At 42.7% G+C, this 23,701-nt stretch overlaps 1 protein-coding gene across 1 annotated transcript in view; it reads right to left on the reverse strand.

The window, feature by feature from the left end:
- Positions 1–23,700, reverse strand: part of TMEM163 (transmembrane protein 163) — a gene marked incomplete at its 5' end in the record, with an annotated part of 208,546 nt that extends 184,846 nt beyond the window's left edge. The window contains 2 exons of the mRNA XM_019553605.1: positions 19,798–19,917; positions 23,607–23,700. Coding sequence (XP_019409150.1) covers positions 19,798–19,917; positions 23,607–23,700 — 214 coding nt within the window. The remainder of the gene's footprint in view (positions 1–19,797; positions 19,918–23,606) is intronic.
- Position 23,701: the final 1 nt, after the last annotated feature.

Consider the following 23,701-nt stretch of genomic DNA (forward strand, 5'->3'; position numbering starts at 1 on the left):
TTCAGGCAATACCAACACACATGAGGAAGGGCTGACCGTGACTGTGGGCAATGATGTGCCTGAAAGTCTGACGTGAAGTGACAGTCCTGCACAGGCAAAACCACACCCCTACCACCAGCTAACCTTCTGGCCTTGAAAATACAGCACCATTAACATCATTAAATTTGCCTTTCTTTGAAGTCATTGTCGTTACATGTTCCGATACATAGGTAGTGTTTTTATTCCTGAACTGGACACCACCCTCTTGGGTGGCTGTGAGCTAACACCCTGACATATAACACCCCTCACCACCAAGCTCTACCTCTCCCCTTCCAATTGCTCAAAACGGTGACAATACAATGGTTCACCCTGTTATGTCCAGTCTGCCAGTAACAGCCCACTTTTCTCCTCCTCACCTCCCATTCCCATATCTTTTAATGGCCTTCCCCCGCTCCCTACACAAACTTCACATGCTCAAATTGCCAATTATGCCACAATTGGTTAATATTAGGACTGTCAATTTATCGCAGTTAAGGCACATGATTAACACATTAATCAGTGTTCGAGTTAATTTTTTGAAGTCTTGATTGTGCATGTAGTCTTGGAGCCTGCGCTCTGCTCCGCCGCCATCACCGCCTCCAGGCCACCCAGCAGGGCAGCAGTGGCAGCGCAGGGGACCACAGGGAAGCCCGTGCATAGGCTCCAGGCTGCTGCAGAAGGAGGCAGCACAGAGCCCTGGGCCTTCAGCCCACCTATGAACAAATCCAAAGGGGCACATGTCCCCTGTGCTTCCCCAGGGGAGTGCACAGTGGCAGGAGCAATGCCACACCCCTCCCCCCCTCCCCACACACCTGGACAAGCCACCTGCAGCTCCGTCCCATGATCTGCCCCAGCCCCATTCACCCTAGCCCCTGCCCCACCCCCTCACCATGGGGTCCTCAGTCTGCACCTCCCCCCACCCCTTCCCCTCCAGTTTTACCTGCTGGGAGGCTTCTGTGTATGTCTGTATCTGCCCTTCACTCCCAAGCCACAGCCCCCACCAGCCCTGCTGCTGCCCCTCACCCTGCCAGGGCATGTGGGAACCCCCCTTCCCCAGGCTCCAAACCATGAACACACACCCACAGCCCCTCACACATTCACAAATTCCTACACACATCTCCAACCAGACCAAGTACTTGCATAATTTTGCATAACTAGAGTTTTTCTGCACATGATTTTGAGTTTTTAGTTGTGAGATTAAAATTGAGATTGTGACTATTTTTTTTTAATTGCGCAACTAAGAATGATCAAATGTTTTAATCATTTGACAGGCCTAGTTAATATGCAATAGCCCACTTCAAGTCAGCCTGCCAGTCAGTTTCCATCCTTTCTTTGCTATCCATCTGCCTCGCTGAGCCTCTCCCATTATAAAAGATGATAAATAAGCGCCATTTAGAAAACACACACAGTGCACAGCAATAACGACAGAGCATCAACACCAACAGTAACACTCAATGTGCCAATCAATCGTTGCAAAACTGCATTTACTTTACAATGCGCTTTGAACAGGTCTTCAAGGGCTGAAAAATGAAATGTTAGACATAGAAAGTGCTTTATTGGAGCTCTAAAGTTACAAGGTATGGCTGCCATCTTCTACATTATGGAACAGATTTTTTTTTTTTTTAAACCTTCCAGTCACACACAACATCAGGAAAACCATTCTGGTGAGAACAGCAATGCTTATTTTCAAGGCAGACCTTGGTTATCCTTTGTAAGTAGGTTCCTTCTTTGTTCTCTGGTTGTACAGATCACTGAATATCATCTAATTGTTTGCAGAAGTGCAAACAATTTTTAGCTTAGTCCAATCATGACACCATACCACCATATGCCATATCCTGAAAATATTGTTTGCATCCGTGTCCTGCCTCCTAAATCAAAGAAAACGCAATTAAGAACTCGGTCCTGTGCCCATGATGTCCCTGGCTGCAGCACTACACATGAGACGTACAACCCAAAAGAACACCAATTCAACATATTCTGAGTTACAGCATTCATCCATCTACAATTTCTATGGACTAATGTGTTACAAAGCCTACAGCAGAAATGTGGAAAAGAACTTGCCATCTCCAGGAGCTCATAGGCCAGTGGGGGCTCCAGGACAGCATTTCAAAATTGTTGGATGAAAAAAAAAGATATTTGGTGCCATGGAAATTGAACAAAGTGCAACGATGGCATGTGTTTTTGTTTTTGCCTTACGGGTTTAAGCATGAAACAGCGAAACCCTTAAAGGCATTAAGAGCTGCTTAGCATGTGGCAAAAGAAAAATCAAACCATGATCCTAAGAAGTGAGGTCAGGCAGCTCAGCAATACAACAGAGGGGTTTTCTCAAGGATGGACAAAAAGGCAAATAGGGCATGCCTTGCCATGACCGAAGAGCTGGTAAAGAAGACGACTCATTTTAATAGGCAGAGAATTGCAGAAGCAGCTGCTAGAGCACATGAAGAGACGAGAATTATGGTTAGAATGCAGATCCATCAAGCTGTCTTGCCTAATTACTTATTTTTGGGGGACTCCCGCCCCCCAACAGCTTCAAGATTTACCTGCTCCACTTTTATGGATTCTTGAAAATTTCTACTGGAAGCAAGAAGAGCTCCTTCTTATACATATCCAAAACCAGAGGCTTCTGGGAACTAATGATCTTTGATCCCTCCAAACCAAACAGCCCCCAAGAGTCTCAAATGGTTATGAGAAGGAAAGGCCAGGGTTACAAAAGATGGCAAACTATCCTAATGAAAGCTGTTTGAACTGATACTTTTTTATTGACGTTTTCAAACCCTGGTTTTGCACTGCTAGCACAATGTTGGAGTATTGGCCATTTTAGAAAAATAAAGCATGGCTTTATTCAAATAAGCTAATCTTCTACAAAACCATCTTTGGACGCAAAAGCCAAAATAATCCAATAAATTGAAATAAACCCCTCACACTTGCAAAAAAAATTCAATAAATTAAAAAAAGCACATGGAATAGACCTGGTTAGCTACCGACTGGTAGCCATCAAATTGGTTAGCTACTGACTGGTAGCAATGTGGAGTGGCAACCCTCTAGATGGCAAGGGACACCAGCCTCCAAAAAGATAGTAAGAGTTCATGTTGGTAGCCTGGTTCTGCAGCTCTGAGCTAAAGTCCCTATAGCTCTCCAGGGAAGTGCCTTTCATCATCTACTCGTCTTCTCAGATCTGCAGCACAATAATCCCCTACCAGTTAGTTTGATTCCCAAGCCCAGAGACAGCCCAGAAATTGTTCCAGGCAAAGTTTTTCCAGAAACAGTTGGTCAGTCTCCTTATCTTCATCCATATTCCCTTCCGAACATAGGAGCAGATAGAATAACTGCAGCTGGGGCAGAGGCAAATCAGTAGCCAAGGCTGCTCAACAGTATGACAGCTGCCTTGCAAAGCTGTAGCTGTCCAGTAGTAAGAGGTCAGCCATATCTGCACTAGTTATTGTGTTTTCACTATGACCAGCATTGTAGCAGAATACTGCTTCTCCATAATGGCCTACTAGTGGCTCAAAATAGTGTCTGCTATCTGAAGAGAGACGAATCAGGGCAAGATGGGGAAGGAATAGTGGGATTTTCACCATCTGACCTGTCTAAGCTAAAGCATATTGCAGTATCTTCTGGCTCTAGTTTCCCTTATGCATCCCACCATGCACCAAAGAAACAATCCCATGATGGACATGATCCAACAGTGGCACAAAAGGAGCACACAATGCCTGCTTGTGATGATGACAGAAAAATTCAGAGGAAGCTCCCACTACAGTAAAGTAAAAGCTGGCAGCCCATTTATGTACAACTGCAGAGAGCCAGCTACCATGCAGTAGTTACTACACAGCATCCCACTCTGAATACCTCCCCATGCATGGATAAGGCCAAATTGCAAGTCATGTACTTGCTACAGCAAATTAATCCTCATAGCACTCAATGGAATAGCTAAATGCTATTACCCTTGTTTGTACAGATGACAAACAGGCTTAAAGAAATAAAATGACTTGCCAATGGGTAAAAGAAAGCTTGCGCCACAACCACCATTACAACTCCTGAATTTCTGGGGCAAATTTTAGTGAGCCTAACCGGAATCCGGGTTTATGCATGTTACCCCTTCTTCCTGTTTCTTTAAGTGCACATCAGGCCAATTTGGATCCCGTGTAAATGGACTCATTTAGACATACACCCCAAAAAGAAAAAAAAGGGGAGTGCAGCCAAAAGAACATTAAAAAACATACAAGTTAACATAGGCTACATCTTTTTTAACTTGCTCCTTCTTTCCCCATCTTCTAGTTCCCCTGTGAACTAGTTACACTGATTTATTCCCACAGGACCAGATCCTTACCAACTGCAAACTAAAACTGTCCCAGGGAAATCAAAGGACAGAGACAAGTTCATCCCCTTGATCTAATCATACTTTGATACAAAGGTATCTAAGGGAGTCAAAAGGATCTATATCACATTAGACATCAACTCTGGATTCATCCCCTAAATGCAAGTCATTCTCATTCACTAGGCTTCACTACTTCTCTTTAGGCAATGGGTCAGGGTCAGGGATGTTCAGCTTTCAGTGTGCGGCTCCCAGCCATGCCATGTGGGCTACATACTGGCAGCCCCCCAGGATTCCTCCCATCGTGCACTTGCCGTCAGCACTCGGCCACAGTTACAGCACATGCACTCCCCGTCCCTTGCCATGCAGCAGTGGGAAAGACAGGCTACCAGTTGGACAGCGCTGGGTCAACATCCATCTTTTCACCAGGGGAGGTGGGAAGGGAAGAGGAGTACTCTGTATGCTGGGATTGACAAATATAAAATAGATTTGTCATGTTGTGGGTTCACTTCAGAATCAGGAGCCACTTTAACAAAGAGGTTTCTTTAATTCATGCCAACAGTACCCAGACAGCCACAAAACTCGTTTTTGGCACTCTCTCTCACACTCTGTCCATAGTGCTATATGCCCCGGCTCACGCCCCACATGCTGTGTGCACAGCGAACCCTGGGGCCAGCATTTGCTGTGTGTGGCACGGCAGGTTGGACCTGGTGCTGCAGGTTTCGCACAGAGAGTTGGTCCTGATTCTTTCTGCAGACCAGCCCAAAGACACTTATGTGATCCATGGGGCCAGATGAGTTTGTAAGCCATGCTTTTAGGGTTAAGCTGTCACTCAACTCCCCTCCACACTCCAACAAAAATTATACGTGTCCATGGGCTGGATCCAGCCTGTGGGCCAGATGTTTGATACCCAGCCTTAAAGGTATACAGTCCTTACCAACAATATTTTTATGGCCTAATTTAAGCTTCCATAAAATATTAATTTGTTAGCCTATTATTTTGGGGGTGCATTCAATAATATTTCTCTTTCCTGTTGCACCTTATTACACTAAGAAATGTCAAGTCAGGCTAAGCAGAAAGATACCAAGTTTATTATTTGTTTTTAATGTCCCAAGAAAAGGAACAAATGCATTGGCTCCTTCGGGTACTATTAGTTCCACACAGTTAGACATTATAGTCTGATTAAATGCTAGCTGCTGTGGCAAATCACAGAACAGTGAAACCTATTGAGTCAGGAGGCAGATATTAATCCTCTGCATATAAACAGGCTTCATTCATTATCACCTTATGGAGCAAAAGTGTGAGAAATGAAACCTTTCATCTGCTCACAAATCTATCAATAGTGTGGCAATACTAGTAAAGAATTTCTTATTCCCTACTGTACTGCTTTGTGGTTGACTTGCTACATCTTAGCCATTCATTTAGAACGTGATCCTACACCACTGCAGTAAATGGTAGTTTTGTCATTAACATTAAATAAAAGTGCCTTGAACCTTTAACCTGGTCAAAAGATGGATATAGCTTACTCTGATTTATCCTCTAACTTCAAAGGAGGAGCCAGTTTTCTCCGAGTCCCGGAGAATTCATTCTTACAAAAAACCCAATTCCAACCAAATGTGAAATTCTGCTCCCCTTCAAGCAGCAAAAACTCTGCTAATAAAAAAATCTTAAGCCACTTGCTGCTATGAAAAGGTATCTTTAGCCTAGGGTGGACAATAATCCATTTCTTTGACCCTAGTAAAATATAAGCTCCAAAAATATAATAAAATCATAGAGTTGGAAGGAACTCCAAAGTTCATTTAGCCAAATCCCTTGCACAGATGCAAGAGTCATTCTTCCTAAATCACCTGCCTGATACCTAACTAGCCTCTTGATTACTTCTGATGAAGCAGATTTCACAATATCCCTAAAAGATAATAATACTGTTTATAGTGCAAGCTGCAGGAGTATCCGATAGAGAAATGGAGCATTCGACAGCATTCACTGGTAGGTGCACTGCATCTTCACTGACATTTTTGTCCAATGATATTTCTCAAAATAAACCTCTTGCGCCATAGTTTAGTCTGCCACAAGACGCAGCTTGTTACAGGTTTCCCTTGCTTTATGCTGTACATGAGCTCCTGGAAAACAGCACATAACTCCAATTCACATACAGGGAACCCACTTTACAATATAACAAATAGGGACACATTCCAAGACCTTGACTGTACTGACCCCTATACCCATTTCTACCACTTTTACAAGACCATTTTGGTATTCACCAACAGCAGAGAGGGGTAGGAGATAAGCCAGCGGGACACTTAGAAGCCATAATGGGGATGGCAACTTCAGAAACATGTGTTGCAGACAGTGAGCAAGGAGCACAGATCCACACAGGAGACTATATCTTGGTGCGTGTCACTCCCACAATGCGCTTCACAAAGCAGCTGACTGTGGGCTTCCACCACACCTGTCATATAAGAGTGAATTTACCTTGCATATAACAAATTTTTGGTATAAAAAGGGTCATTGCATAAGATCAAATTCGCACACACAGAACCCGCATAAAGCGAAGGAAACCTGTATCCTGTTCCACTCTACTTCTGCTTCTCTATATTCTAAGGGGTTAATCGCTTCATTTCCTACACCCTGTTTTGTATGTTGTGTGCAGTTGTCACCATTATTCAAGCAGATAAACTGGCCTCATACAGACTGGCTTCTCCTAGGAGAAAAGCAACTCTCCCAGGAGAAACTGAATACATATACATACATTCAGGCTTCTTCTCCCAGAGAAAAATAGCCACTCCAAGACAAAAAAAGCCTGGGCACATTCAGGATTACTTCCAAGAGAGTTCCTCCTGGGTCAACAAAGTCTGTACATGCTGACAACACAGACTGACCATGGACCATGTGGGTTAGCCAAGCAGGGCTGCCCTATGCACTGCTATCATCCGTTGCCAGGCAAGCTAAGGGAGCCTGCAGAGCATACCAAGATGTGGGCCCAGGGCTTCCCACAGCCCCCAACTCAATAGCTTCAGCACTGCCAGCTCTCCACTTGTCAGGCTCTCAGCACTTGAATGAATGTACGTGTGGCCTTGAGTAAATTTTTCTACCATGAGAACGAACCTGGGAGTATTCTCCCAGATTATCTTAATATGTGTATACAGCCTTAAACTGATACAGGTACCAAGAAGGACAAGTAAGTTGGTTTAGGGAATTAAAACTTTTTCTTATGAAAGAACATTAAATGAGCTTGGCTAGTTTAGCTTAAATTGAGAGGAAAGCTTGTCATTTTTCAAACCTAGATTAAGAGTAAAAAATTAGGGAGGAAGAAGCTTTTAAGTTAAAAAGAAAAATAATACCAATAGATCAAATGACTGCAGGCTGGCTCTGAACAAGTTTAAATTATAAAACTTCTAAACCCCATCCAAGGAATAAAGTCTAGGAATGATCTTGCAAGAAAAGTAGAGGCGGAGTGGGAGAGGGGAGGGCAAAGAACTTGAATCATAAAACTCAATACATTTATGTAAGTCACAGTATGATAAGGTAGGGCATTTTTATTCAACAATCAGTGTGTGACATGTGGATTCAAGTATTTCCAATTCCCATAAATGGATCTAGAGGAACTTCTTTCACAGTGGGGTAGGTGCCTAGAAACTCAGTGATTCAGGGTTTTCCTAGCTACTTACAGGGGTCACAAAGGAATTTCACCCCCCCCAAATATTTTAATGGTTTCAAAGTGTCTATTTCACCTTACCCTAAAACTTTGGATAATATCCAGAGCTAAACCTGGTAGTTTTGACCAGGGTGTGCCGGTATTCATGCTCACACTCAGAAACATCATGGGTTCCTGGCTAGATGGTCTTAGTCTTTCTTGCAGACTGAAACCTATCTTCCTATGTGGGATCAGAAACAAATTCTCCCCCAGGTCAGACTAGGAAGTACTGTGTGGATTTCTCCTTTCATCTACATCACGTCTTCCCTCCTTTTCTGTACAGAATGTTGTAAGGTGTTCTTACCGTTTATGTTTGCATATTTTGTTGTGTCGTGAGGCACTACAGCAGGGGCGAGTGAAGTCCAGCCCATGGGCCAGATTGGGCCCATGGCAGACTCCATTTCCCAGCAACCCTACCCACGTTACTACAGCCAGTTTCCATGGAGATTCCGACAGCGGTGGCAGTGTGACAGCACAGGGCCAGGGTTTCCATGAAGTCTGGTCCTAGCAGCACTGGCAGGGCACACAGCTGGGCGAGGAGCTGCTCCGGGGCTGGGATCTCACAGTAGTGACAACGTGGTCTAGAGCCAGGGAAAAGCTGTGATCCGCTGCCCACATGCCTCGGGCAGAGGCTTGCAGGCAGCGGATCACAGCTCTGCCATGGCTCTGGACCATGATATCACCACTGCAAGATCCCAGCTCCAGAACAGCTTCCCGCCCAGCTGCATGCCCTGCCAGTGCTGCTGGGGCTAGTCTCCATGGAAACCCTGGCCCTGCGCTGTCACGGTGCTGTGGCTGTTGGGGTCTCCATGAAAACCGTCCACAGCAATGTGGGCAGGGGCTGCTGGGAAACAGAATTCAGCTGCTGGTCAGAGCCATCATTTTGCTCACCCCTGATCTAGAGTGAAAATTTTAGGATTTTTTTAAATAAATATTTGCCAGCAAACGTAGAAGATAAGACTCAGTGGCCTAAGAAGTCCCTTCTAGTCCTATGTCCCTATTATGTTGATGGGTTAAAGAAAGAAAAAACATATTTACTGCAAAATTAGATTAAATACCCCTTTACTACAAAATTAGTTTGCTGTTCTTCCTTTACAGTGGGATGCCAAGTAGTTCTGCATTTACTCTTTGAAGAAATGCTACTGCACTCCCATAATCCAGAAGCAATTTCAAATGCCTAATATATTTTTTAAAAAAGAAAATCATTACTAACCACATGAAATAAGTACAGTCCTCATTAATTTTTCTAAAGAATGTTAAGGTCTAATTTTAGCCCAGGTGAACAGTCTGTTCCCAATAATAAAGCTTTATTACATTAGTGATAGGAAAAGATGCATGATACCAAACCAGTTACCGAAATGCCTGATTGGGTATTTCAGTCTCCTGTGTGTCCTACAGTATACACCTCAATGCTGTAATAGGATTTGCATGGTAAGATCCTTCACCCCACACTGGGTCCCACTGCCTCCATTAAGTTTCACCAAAGATTTCACTGGAAAATTAAAACTTAAATCCATGGAGAACAAACATCCTCATAAACAGAAACTGTCAGTACTAAAATTAGTTGCTTTATTACAGCAGTCCCTAGAGGCCCACTCTGCCAGACACTTTATGAGCATATAGGAAAACAGACTCTGCACCACAGAGCTTACAATCTAGATAGAACAGAAACAAAGAAGAAAATAAAGCATTATTATTCAATGTAATATAAATGATTTTTCAATATGTGTGTTGGGGAATTTCCAGTGGGGTATCCATAGTTTGGTCTTGCAGTTAAATGACTATGCATTTCCTCCTAAGCAATGATGCGTGCTTTTCAAGACTTGTACCCCTAAAGGAATAAAGTAGCAATGATGGAGTCTTCCAAATAAGGGCATAATTCAAACCTAAGATTGTGAATGGCTCAGCCACCAGTATTAAGCCTCAATGTGCCCAAACAACGGTGGAGATATTCAAGATCAACACTGGGACTGTCACCTTCGACTCGATCAGTCAAAGACTGAGGTTGCAACGAGGATCGCGCCAGACCACGCCTCACAAGCCAGAGTCAGTTCACAAACTCGGGGATCCCTGACTTGTGAGAGGCTAACAAAGCCTAATTGGACAGAAAGCGTGCACACTTGGCAACCAGCTCTGGCCGATAAGTGCCATTGATAAATGTTTATGTTTGTTTTGTTATTGTTTGTTATAGTCATATTTTGTGTTTTACTGTTATTTGTAACCATCCCTCTGTTGTTGAACACAGTCGTTTAAATATACCTTCTCCACGATCCAACCCAGGAATCTCTAGAACCTCTTCTCAGATCCGGCCGACCAGCATTGGGCCATGACATATGTGACATAACTTATGGACAACCCATGATATCTCTGTTCGAAGGTTTGCTTTGGTTACTGGCAAGCTTCTAGGTAGATTTCAAGCACTGGGCTTGAACAAATCTTTCAATGGCTTGGATTTAAGCTATACAAGACACAGCCTCACTCCCCATGGTACAATTCTGACCAGAAATTCTGATGCTAGATCTCCTTCAATACTGGAATCACTTGTTCTTGACATCAGTAGGGACAACTGGTTTTTAACCTACTGACAAATTTGCCCAAAGGACTAACTACTCTCCTTTATTCTATGCAAAGTCACAATAGGCCCTTTTGTTTCAAAGGTTAGCATTCAAATATGAATTTCTTTATTGTGTTCAAGCCGATGTGACAAACATAATCTTTTGCCTAAATTCTCATTTTCTTTTTAAGAAAAAAAGATCATATGAACCATTATGTGGCTTTTTTTAGATTTTAAACTTCAGTTACTGAGTTACCTGCTACTGATTAATCATATCGGACAACTTCAACAAGGTTGTCCAAGATACAAAGTATGGAAAAATTAGGCCTTTCTTTCTAATTAAGCCCTGTCATTGCTGATCCTGTACTCATTAAATATTATTCTTTTTCCACAACAGTCACCTAGAGGATCACATGTGTTAAAACAGAATGCCTCAAATGGACTTTTATTTTATCGAGCGAGTAAAAACTGCATTACTGTATTCTGCTGTTTCTAGAAGTGGCCTGACGACATAGCAAAGTCATCTTCTGTTGGTGCTCCGTATCTTTGGTTTGTCCTTCAGACCTTTCAATATAATATGGGTGGGGCCAAACACTGTTCCCAATTATAATGCTGCAACCATGCTGAGGACAGTAAAATTGCATAAATACAGCAATATAATTCAGCTCTCGGAATTTAAATTATGGATTTCACTGACACTTTTGCAAGACTATAACCCTGTGCCATCTGTCTTTTTATAGTACGTGTAATTACACGTCCTGTGCAACACGCAAAAGAGTGAGCTTACACATTGTCACCCAAGATTTCTATTCAATTTTTAGCAATTACATGGTTTTTGGGATCTTGCACACTGCTGTAATTTGTAACGTTTTTAAAAATATGCATCAAATTCTTCATTTCAAAGATAAATCTAGTCCCTCAAGACCAGGAAATATCAACTTATTTAGTATAGTGACTCAGAAAGACAACATGAATGCCAAGATTTTCAAGTGGCTAATGTCTGGCTCTGGTATTCGATTTGAGGCATCTTAAAAAAAACACCTGATATTCTGAGTGCCCAACACCTCCTGAAAAAACAATGTCTTTAAGGAAATTTGAGTTGGACTCGTATAAATAGAGCAATACGTAATCACTAGTTATATGTGAAAATATAATCATATAATAGATTTACTATTATTAATCATTTCATACCCAGCATGAGCTAGGCACAGTGTGAACATAAGGGAAAGCAGTGCACAGCCTTTCACCACATGCAGTTTTGTCAAAAATGGCTCTTCGAAGCAATGGATAAGAAAAAAATTGCCCTAGAAAAAGGGACAAATTCCTTAACAACCCACTTCTTGGCTCAGTTATATGGGCAGTCGGCTTGGAAAGGTAAGCAGTGAAAAATGGCATCAGTTCATCTAGCTAGTCATTCACAGAGCCTGACCTTCCTATTGCTTATACCAGCATCAGTCAGCAACAACTCCATTACAGTACACTGGAGCAAAGTATGATTCGAGACGACAAGAGCTATAACTAGCCAGTGTTGTACCCCCTTTCATCCGTCTCCCACACCCTGCACTTCTTCCCCTGCAGTAACAGCAGCAGCACAAGCGGAACAACAAGAGTTTTGTTACTGCTGATGGCAATGACCCCTCCTTTTTTTCTTTTTTCGCTACATGACAGTCAAGCAGCCAAAGCAATATTAGTTTTCAACAGCAGAAAAAGAGCATGACATATCCTGAGCATCGGGGAATTACTGGGCACTGTTCCCACAGCACATCCTGCCACTGCGTGCCTGGCCTCCCCAGTGCTGGAGCCAGAGCCACTGCTAGGAAGATGCAGGTAAAGAGGAAGCAATGGGAGGATGTGGATCCCCCTTGCTCCATGTCAGTGCCCTGGCCCTTAAGCAGCACCCAGGGCTCAAGCCCCAGTTGCCCACTATTGTTACCCTACTGGAAAAGACGTGTTTCCTGTAGTTAGTCAGAAATCAGATTTTGTCAAAATCTGGAAAAGGCATGGGCAGTCTGACCAGTAGATCTGACCTGAAGCCAAACTCCCCAGAGTTTGCATGTGTTTGGAGTTTGATATGGAGGTGGTTAGGAACAGCACATTGGAGGGACAGAGGCTGCCCTAAAATAAAGCTTTGGTCCAACATGGAACTGTCCTGAAAGTTGAAGATGTTTGGGTCCTGTGCTTTAGTTTAGGCCCATCTGTATGACCGCTCATGTTGACAGCCTACTGTGTAAACTCAGAATGATTTTCTACTGTAATATGTGAATGTCAGTTTTGTTGCATTTACAAACGGTAACAATATGTGAAATTCTACCATATCAACAGTCGAGTCCTATAAAATCCAATCAGCTGCAGAACTACCTCTACCAAGGTTGCAGGCAATGAGCATCACAGAAATAGAATCTGACTTCCTAAAATAACAACATATGTTCCCCAAACCAGCTTGAATGGTTACTAATAAAAAAAAAACCCTAAAAGGTCGAGTTATCTGCTAATCAAACCAAAGCATAACTACCAGTATTTCCATGCAAGCCAGCTACTTAAATCCTTACTCAGTACTTCACTGCACAAGAAGTTCTGACTTTAGGAACTGGCCTGTATTTCACATAGACATAAATGAATGCATCAGTTACTATCACAGTCTTAGCTAATCTTATCAAGAAGAAAACTGAACTACTTTTATATTCTTTGAATCACAAGATTATATTAGACAACAAATGTCAACTAGAATGCGAGTTTTGTTTTCTGGCTTTGAGGACAATATTTTTAGAGGTCTTGGCTGCTTGGCAGGATTTTAGCTGTAACTGCAAAATCCATATGTATGCACTTTCTGGAATGAGATTTTAATAATACAAATGCCAAGACCTCAGAATTATGGTTTTCCAGTGCCAGAGTCCCATTTTATACAAGTAGGGTCCCTTCTGTTTTGTATGATATTCAAGTTAGCATCTTCAATATCCCCCTATAAGGCAACTGTATAAATGACCAGCACAACTGAAATAACATCAGGTAACATTTGGCTGAAGATGGCCAAGTTCCTGTTATACAACAAGTTTGACTATCTTGATGTTTGTGTAATCAAAATCTCACTATTAAGTACAAAAACTGGTAACTACATTAACTTTTTTTTATTACTTTCAAATTTTAAGAAACATCTTAACACTTTAAAATAATAGAAGAAATTAAATTAATTGTCAACTAATTTTTAAATTACATATTTCAGTAGTTACCTGAAGGAAAAAATGACCCAGACCTTTCATACTTATATATATTGTAACTGGTATCAGTTTCATATTCAAAATATTAAGTCAACTCTCAGTGTTAATTGCAGAAACAGAACCCACTTCCACCAAAATAGAATAAAAAGATGAATGAAATATGCATTGCTTAGCAAGAACATTCCAGAAACACAAATGCCATAATGAGTATAGGCAATAATGAGATACCCTGTTACCTAGCTATTAAAAGCTTTAATCGAGCTACAACTTAGACCTATACTTATTAAGGTCTGTAAAGGCTTTATACATACTTAAACCATTTAACAGGGGTATCAGAGATAAAGCCTGTGGCCTGGATCTAGCCTGCAGAGCCCATCACCCAGCCAGTTATACTGCGTGCGGGTCCCCAGTAGCATGCCGCACACAGCACATGCTGACTCGGACCCCACACACTGCATGAGACATGTGGAGCCCATCTGGCACAGGCCGCACATGGTACATGGGACCAGTATGGGGCATGCACTTCATGTGGCGCCTGCACCAAAATGGCCCTGTATGAAGGATCCAAGGCCAGTCCAGATCAGGCGCTTCATGCAGTGCCTGCACTGGACGGGCATGCATGCTGGATCTGGGCCCAGGCCCACAGACCAACTGCTGCCCATGCTGTATCCAGCATGCAGGGCCAGTCTGGCATAGGCACCATGTACAGCCTGAGCCCCAGACCAACCCCCATGTACCATGTGCCCTTCAGCCAGAAGACGCTACACACAGTATGCAGGAGCTGTCTAGAACATGCATCACATATGGTGCCCACGCTGGTCCAGGCCTGCCCACTGGATCCAGGGCCAGTCCAGATCAGGCCCACAGACCAGCCCTGCATTGCCAGATTCAGCATGTAGGGTCAGCACAGAGCAGGCACTGCATACAATGCAAGCTCCACACCGGCACTGTGCACTACATGTAGCATGCATCCTGGAGCAGCCCCACATACCATGTCCAGAGATGGTATGCACTGCATGTGGGATTGGAGCACATGCAGCCTGTCCAGGGTACCCACTGCATGCAGCATCTGTACCAAAACTAGCCCTCTGACCTCACAGGATGAATCCAGGACAATCTCAACCAGCCCAGGACCCTTCATCCATCCATCCCACAGTGCCCAACAAATCACACCCCTGATTTATATCTATATTTCTGGGACCACACCTTGCACTATAATCAGAGGTGACCAAATTGCAGATATTAGCATGGATCTCTGGTATTAAATTTTGAGGTTGAAAGTTGCATTCTACAATGTCTGAAGCTTTCAAATTGTCCAGGTACATCAGAACATCTCTGCTGGACAATTAAGGAGTATGATCACTGCATCCACTTATCAGAGGACTTCTCGTCCAGCTCAAGGAAGAAGCCGCTTCTGTTGGCTGTCAATAAAAATCCTATTTTTCAGCAGTTTAGTGAAAAAAATAATAAGCATATTACACCAATTCATTTCTCCCTAGGAAATCTTCCACCCCCAGAATGACCAGGCCAAGCTGCATTTAGCTTTCCAAATTCCTTAAGACTAAACATATTCAGACCCACAGAACTTCCCCCTACCATGTAACTGAGCTTGCAACAGCAACTTATCGTGACTTCCACAATTCATTCACTCCAACATAAAAATGCTTTGCCAATACAGGCAAACAATATGCCACAATCTTATCATCGTTAGATTGTCCGAAGATTGGAATGAGGTGCTGCCTGTATACCGATGACACCCAGCTCCCTCTCTCATCTGACCCAGGCCTGGCACTCAGTCCTTTCCCAGTGTCTGGCTGTAGTTGGAAATTGGATGCAGGTGAATTAATGAAACTGAATCCAGATGAGACAGAGTTGATGGTGGTGAGCAGACTGCATGACTTAGTAGGGATTGGGACACCCAACATGAATGGAGTTCAGCCTCCACTTGTCTTTCAGGTTTGTATCTTGGGGTGCCCCTAGATCCTCTTCTGCACCTACATCTTCAGGCAGTGGTGGCTAGGAGTGCCTGGGGAAAAGTGCAGGACTCTTTTCTTCAGATTCAGATCTGATCACCATCATCCAAGCCTTTGTAACCTCAGGACTAGACTGTGGCAATGCACTCTATGGAGGGCTGCCCTAGGGAGCCATCCAGAAGCTGCAGCTGATGCAGACTGCAGCATCCCGCCTTCTGCCATGATGCATTACCAGAAGAGCATAACTCCTGGGCTCCAGTTTGCACTGGCTCCCACTGGTTTTGGCCCCAAAAGGTCTGGACCCAACACACCTAAGGGACCGCCTTCTTCCTTATGCCACATCACAATCCCTACGGGCAGACCTTCAACTTCCTGCAAGTACCGTCACTATATCAAATCCACCTGGTGACAACACATAGAAGGTCACTCTCAGCAGTCACTCCGCAGCTCTGGAACTCCCTCCCTCTTGAAGCTTGGGTTTTGGCAGGCTTGGACATTTTTTGGGAGCACCGTATTCAGGCAGGTGTTTAACAAAGAAAGCTAGGCTGAGATATTACTTAAGGATTTTCTGTTTTATGTTGCTATTCTTGTCACCTTTTAAGTTGTTTTGTTCTCTTGTTTGTTCTGTTTTAAAAGTTATTCTGTTCCCTCACTGTAAGCCACCTGGAGCCTTTGCTGAGAAGCACAGCATATAAATCGAACAAATAAATACAATAAAATTCACGTAGTCACACCCCTCAAGAACACTACCATATCAAAACAGATGAAAGTTCTGCAGGGGCTTCCTGGTCGGCCCACCAGGAGAGACCGTCTTTCATTACTCAACAGCAACCATCCCAACTACTTAAGGGGCTCTTAATTCTCTGCAAAAATTCTCTCTGAAAGCAGATCCATCTATATGGAAGGATGGGGACTGCATTGCAGCACCCAAGGATGCTGCAAAGGGAACTGGAGAGGATCCTAACTGCAATCACCAGGCATGAGGAGACACACGCACACACACGCTCTGAAACTCACCATCTTCCCTTTTTCCACAGCCTCCATCTATGCAGATGCAGGTCTCATTCAGTCTTCTCCCTGTATTTTCTTTCTAACTTTGCTATATGCCGCTGCAAAAATGATGCAGTAAGAACATACAGGATTCCTCTGGAGATTGTGGGGGGCAGCATTATGAAGAATGGCAGGGAGAAAATGAACTATGCAGGAAAAAATTGTACAGAAATCTGAAAGAACAGACATGTTAGGAAAAGGGAGGCAGACAATGCAGTCTGACAGCTAACACGTCAGGTCCACAGTAAGGTATGTACAATGGTAAAATCATTTTCTCATCAAAACTGAACATCAGGTCCATGTGGCTAACATTTTGCCATCATTGAAAAATGGTAACAAAGCCATCTGAATAGGAAGAAGCAAGGAAACAGGATGCTTTAAATAGCAGGTGTTTGCAAAAGACTGCCAGAGTCAGCTGTCCCAAACTGACAACCAGCCTTTTATATCAAACAGGCAGCAACCTTTTATCACCTGGCTTGTCTCCCAGTTTAGGGACTGGCTCAAGAACCAGCTAATAGCTGAAAGAAAATATAAAAGAGAAGAACTGGTAATAAATAAGATGGGGGACTTTAGGAAGATTGCAAACTGAGATAAGCTTTAGAAAATGCTATCAGAATTAGTGCCTAGACAGAATTGTAAGTAAGAAGTTAATCACTACAGATGTCACAAAGAAAAAAAGGCAACAAGGACATAAAAAGATGTTGTAATACATTTTTAATGTTCATTAAATGCTAGTTGCTTATTCAGTCATGTACTGGCCTTCAATGTCAAGATATGTTGCACCTGCTTTTAATACTTTACAAATTTGACACTCAGATACCATGATGAAATATGCCTTCCAAACACCTAGATTCAGTCTAGCTGGTTATATTCCTTATTGGTTATATTCTTGGTCTGTTGGTTATATTCTTTATTTATACCAACTGAACATGAGCCCCATACAATACAATCTATTTAGGGCAGGGTTTACCCATGTTGTTATGGGTCTGTATCATCTCTCGTAGAATAGAACCTGATCCTTAATCAGGTTTCTAATACGCTGTTGTGAAAAAGAAGTGATGACCAACCACAATCTAAAGTAACTTAATTATTCAAACTAACTCTACAAAAAATAACATTTCAAAGGACTGAGTGCTCTGTGTTGTCTGTTTGGTCTTTATGCCTTGCAAGTTCGATAAAGTAAAACCACGTTAACGTTTTAGTGAAATATTTAAAAGTTATTTTATTTTATTCAAAACAATCTGGGGAAAAAGTGATTACAATCTTTTAGTTATGTTATAGCCTAAGAAAACACAACTGTCATTTCTGATGGACCACATTTACTCTGAACTATTCACTTACACATATAGACACACTCTATAAGTGCCTGTCTTATATCTTGTGTAGCACCTTATAAATACATCACAACAAAACTCCTCCAGAAAGACAATAATCAAGTGTGTTCTTACAGTTCCAGCGTGAAAAAGCCCATTGAATTTTTATGAAGCAAAGCACACTGTAAACTCAGATGTCCTATTTTCTTATAAATGTTTATCTTCTATAATGCACTATATCGTGCTTTAAAACCCTCTCTTTTTTTAAAGTCAACCTATTGGTCCTGTGTTTTTCATATAAATTGCTTCAGATAATATATGCTGAGTTCTGCAGAGACCATTTGGTGAGATTCTAATAATCCCTCTTGGGAGCTGACACCAACTTTCAGCAGCAGGTCCAACACTGCAGATTAGAATAATAAAACACATGCTGCTGCAGCTTCCAGAAAATACTAGTCTGCCTTTTTCAACCTAGAGGATGACATCTTGAGACATCTCAGAAGCCTCTTGTCTCCTAGCTAGAAGCATAAAGCTTTTTTTTTTTTTTTAAATGAGCAGTAAACAGTCTGGAGTCCAAGCACACCCAGAGAGTCCACTACCTCTTTTTATCCACTGCAAACATTTTGGTCCATATTCTAGGTCTTATTGAACTGTAGGTATAGAACAACACTGCATTACTCTGATAGGACAGTGTTACTAAATGCGATTTTTTTTAAATTTTATATCACCCGTTAATTTGAATTAAGGAGAGTGTTGTGGCCATTAAATTAAGAAGTATAAATACAGTAAAGAGCACTTTTTCCATTAGTAAAACAATCTTTAACTCAGTTTTTCACATAGTGAAACGCTGTTTCTTTAATTCCTTGTATACACACCATAACCAGACAGATGTCATTAAAAAATTACCTCCAGGAAGATATGGGTTATCAGAAGGTTAGGATTTAACCCCCCCTCAAATTAATTTTGTATTATGGTATTTGTCAGCCTAACAGAAAGTATACAGTTTCCCCTTACATTTTACTATTCTTTCCTCACAAAATTCCAACTATAAATCCCAGGTGAATATAAACTTGTCATGTTTGACCTCCTTGGTTAAAAGCCATCTAGTGTGTAATGATTTTTTTACACTGCTCCGAAAAATGAACAGTTTTTCACAAGCACAAATGTTAACGGGAATCAAAGTCTCCTGTTTCTTCCTCTGACCTTCAACAATTCTGTCTTCTGCAAGAAAAACAAAAAACGACAAACAAAAAAAATACCCAGCTGCTTTACTAATTTATAAGCACCACGCAGGCAGGAGCGATCTAAAAACAAAATCCCACCAATAACAGATTTTTAAAAAAACCTACAAACCAGCTTGATGGATTTCCACAAACAGAGAAATCCTCACCCTCACTCTTTTGTAGCAAGTATGATCCCAGTGCTATTGCTCCAGTTGCGAGATCTGTATTAATCTACACAAGGCCCAGTGTTGTTTTAATTTGCCACATCAAATAGATACTTCACATAAAGCCATGACTTTTCAAGTCAAAAGAAATTCCCCATGCATATGACGTAGCCTAGCGGAGATTTAATTAAATAATTTTACACAACTCCAATGGATCTGAGAAATTCCAGCACCCAAAAATAAAAGAAAGATTAAAGGTTTTTAACCACGCCCATACTCACTGAATGCAGCCACTGCAAGAGCCAGTGTGATAATAATGGAGGCTCCAGAAACCCACAAGGCCTTCTTCCTGTAGCTCTGAGCTTCATGAGGTTTTAGCCGTGTGCTGCTTTCTAGTAAACCTAAGAAAAGGAATAAACAAAAAGGCGTGAAAGATCACGTTGCTGCCTGTAAAACCACAGCCATCTCATTTCAGAACCAAACTAGATATTCATGTTTTACACTGTATGCAGTATAGTATGTGCCAAACCCTACGCACCCTATCCAGTTTAGGTAAAATAAGTTAAACAGCAATGGTAGAAGGACCAAAGGGAGGCAAGGAGAGCACGTCGGCTCGACAGTTTTCCTGGTCTTGTACCCACGTGATCAATAATAAAGCTCTCGACTTTCACTATTCAGGTTAGGTCTCAGTTCCTGAATGGAACTAAAAGAACCCATGGGAAAAAAAAATCATTTTGGGTGTCAAGTTCACAAAGCTCATAACCCTGAGAGATTGATTTGCTGATGCATTAAAATATACCGTGTGTGTGTGGAGTATCAAAGGAGGAGCGGGCATATTTTAGCATCACAGCCAAAGACGGAAAAGGCCTATTAAAGCCTGGGGGTCCATGCTTCTGCCAAGGCCAGGAGAGACCCATCGACAGGATGCATCACAGAGCAAGCTGCAAATTGGTCCTCCTCCTACTGAAATCATTGCAACAATCCCATCAACTTAAATGGTTGCAGGATTACTTTTGTTTTCTTCTTTCACCCTGCTTTTCCAGCTGTGGAATGCTTCCTCACCTGCCACCAAACCCCAGGAAACAATTCAATTTAGTAAAAGAAAAATAGTGATATTCTCTTGCTTCCTGCTCTTTGGGCGGATATAAACACAACGGCGTTTAATACCAAAAAATGCAAGGTACTCCACCTCGACTGTTCACCAGAGCGCCCCAAGGGATAACAAGGACTAGCAGTCATAAACTCTTCCATGACCATTCCAGGCTGGACATAAGGAAAAATGTCTTTACTGTCCAGGCCGCCAAGGCCTGGAATAGACTCCCTCCAGAAGTGGTGCAGGCACCTACTCTGGACTCATTTAAGAAACGTTTGGATGCTTATGTTGTTGGGATCCTTTGACCCCAGCTGACTTCCTGCCCCTGGGCAGGGGGCTGGACTTGATCTTCAAGGTCCCTTCCAGCCCTAAGGTCTATGAAATCTATGAAACTTGTTGAGTCTTATTTTGCTTTGAAAAAACAGGTAGCTATTTGAAGATGCCATCTTTTGTCCAATCCACACCGTTTCTTTTACCTTTGATTAGGATGCGTATTACATTTAAAATATATTCCCCTTCGCTAGCAAATCTGGCCCAAATCAGTTTCACAGACTCTCTGGAATATTTGATTTAAGAAACGTAAAAGCCAGCTAGCCTTTCCCAGCGGTTCCTTTAAGCTGGCATTCTGTTTCTCAGGGAACGTGGATATTGGAAAAGGTGGGTGTGTAAGCTATTGAAGTTAAATATTGCAGCCATAGAGAGCAGCGTGGCCCAGTGTCTCGAGCACAAATCTAAACATTAGGAATCCTTACTTCTAATCCTGTTTCAATCACTACCTCACCATGTGTCAAACTCTGCCAACACACATATGCATGAGGAGTTGCAAAAGACAAAGTAAAAGACTAATCCGGCTCTGTGACAGAATCATAGGAAACACAGTATCGAATAACAGAAAGTCTCTTTCTTAATTAATGTGTTCTAAATACTCCCAACACATGTGTAATGCTTTTGAAAAGTATCAGAAAGAGTTCAGAAGCTTTGAGTCCTGTCTTGATTTCACTGGACAGGTATGGCAAGGTTAGTAATAATATCAGCTTCCCATATAGCCTACCTACACCTGCCTAGAGGGATTACCCAAAGTGTTGGAGGTGCAGTTTATCCTATACATCCATTCAGCACCTGCCCTGTTTGCTGCCGCTGCTGACAGCTGAGCACATTTTCATTGGTGACTTTCTGTGATGCAAGCGCTACCCACCGGTCCAGAGATGAAGGTGAAATTCCATTGTTGTAATAATGGAAAGAAAGAAACTCTCTTTGTTTCCTTGTGGGTCTTTTTCCCTCACCCTCAGAGGAGAAAGTTACCTTCAGGTTTCTATTTTAAGATCCAAATTCTGTAGCAGTGAAAAGGAAGCTACCTCTTGCCGACTGACTTCAGCTTTAGACTTCAAAGGTAAAATCAACATGGGACAGAACGGCAAACAGCCATCCCTGAACCTTTCTTTCTTTAAAGGACATCACCCAGTTCCCAGGTAACCGTGAGCTGCAGCCATTAAGTCCAAGACATAAAAGTGTTTACAAATCACATAAACCTAGCAAAACTTTCAGAGCTCATCTCTGGTCCCTGCTATTTATCATTTCAGTCCCAAAAGCAAGCTTGGCACCGTGTAAGATTTGTCCCTTAATTTCATGAAGTCGAACCATTACTGCGAGGAAACCTACACTGTAACGTGAACGTCAAAATGGCTGGCACATTCCCAGTTAGCAGGAACGTGACTCTTCCCTGCCTAAAATAATTCACCTACTTTTTATTTATTTACCATTTTCCACCCCCATGAGAAGCATCCAGCCATTTTTTATGAAGGTCCTAGGGGACTTCAGGGATTTCCACAAACGCATTTCTACATACACCGAACACATAGAAAGAACATAATTTCACAGGCTACACCAGCTCATTCATTTACATACAGTGACTAGATGCACAAGGGTATGCTTTTGAATCTTTTCACTAAATATTACAAAACAGAGTTTGGTTTTAAGTGACAGCAGCACATTTTAGATGGTCTCTAAATATGACCTTGCTACAAATATTGCCTCTACGGACAAGCTTTCTCCGCCCTGAAATTAAAGTGCCAAATTATTTATGCTGCAACTAGTTTAATACATAAATATCCCTACAGTGAAAATGTTATATTTGTTAAATGCACTGAATAGTCACGTTTAAAGTTATCTTTCACCATTTCTAGCTAAAAAAAAAAAAAAAAATACATCTATATTTTTAATCAAGGGGGAGGGGAAGCTGCAGAACATTAGCCTGACACTCCTGTGAAGTGATTTTCAGAGATGTTTTCCCATATGCTGATTTACCACAGTATTCTTCTATTGGACAAAAATAGCATTTTAAAATGTCAGAATTACTGTGGGGGGGAGGGGGCTTGTTTGCGGGGGGTTTCTACACTGTGCAATTAGGAAATGAATCCAAGGGCCTGATCCAAAGTCAGCTGCAACCCAAAAGCTCCCAAGCCCGCAAAGAACAAATATATTTTGCCAGGCGTCGGTCTCATCGACTTCTCTGACCGCTGGGAAAAAAGCCAAAGGATCCTCAGAGGGACTTACAAAAATCGCCGAAGCTGACCGCATTAAAGTTTCATCTCCATAACCCAGGCTGCTTTCATTGTTCGTGGGCAAGGAGCAGAGTGAAAAGTGCCGTTTCAAACTGCAAGACCCAAGCAATATTATCAACAAGGGCAGCAGGCAAAAAAAAAAAAAAATAGAAATCACCATCCTGAAACTTTTCCTAGACCCGGGGGCTGGGGCAGCGGCCAGAAGATGCTGTGAAGCCCGGGTGCGGGGGGCTGGGGACGGAGCCCATTGTCAACCCTGCCACCGCCCCTGAACCAGAGCACGCAGCCCCTGCCCAGGCTCTCCCCCTTCCCCAGCTCGGGCACGGCCCGGCGGCGAAGGGTCCCACCTGGGCGTCGCAACCCCGCGGCCGAAACGCTGCCTCGACCTCCCGCCGGGGGGTGAGGAGAAGCGGTGCCCCCGGGCGGGCGCGCTCACCTCGGTCCTCCAGCCCCTCGCTGAACTGCGCGCCGTCCCCGAGGCGCAGCTGGTCGGCGCCGGGCGGCTGCACGACGGCGGGCTGCGGGGTGCCG

Source organism: Crocodylus porosus, unplaced genomic scaffold (genome assembly GCF_001723895.1).
Source record: "Crocodylus porosus isolate Cpor-Errol unplaced genomic scaffold, CroPor_comp1, whole genome shotgun sequence".
Taxonomy (NCBI): domain Eukaryota; kingdom Metazoa; phylum Chordata; order Crocodylia; family Crocodylidae; genus Crocodylus; species Crocodylus porosus.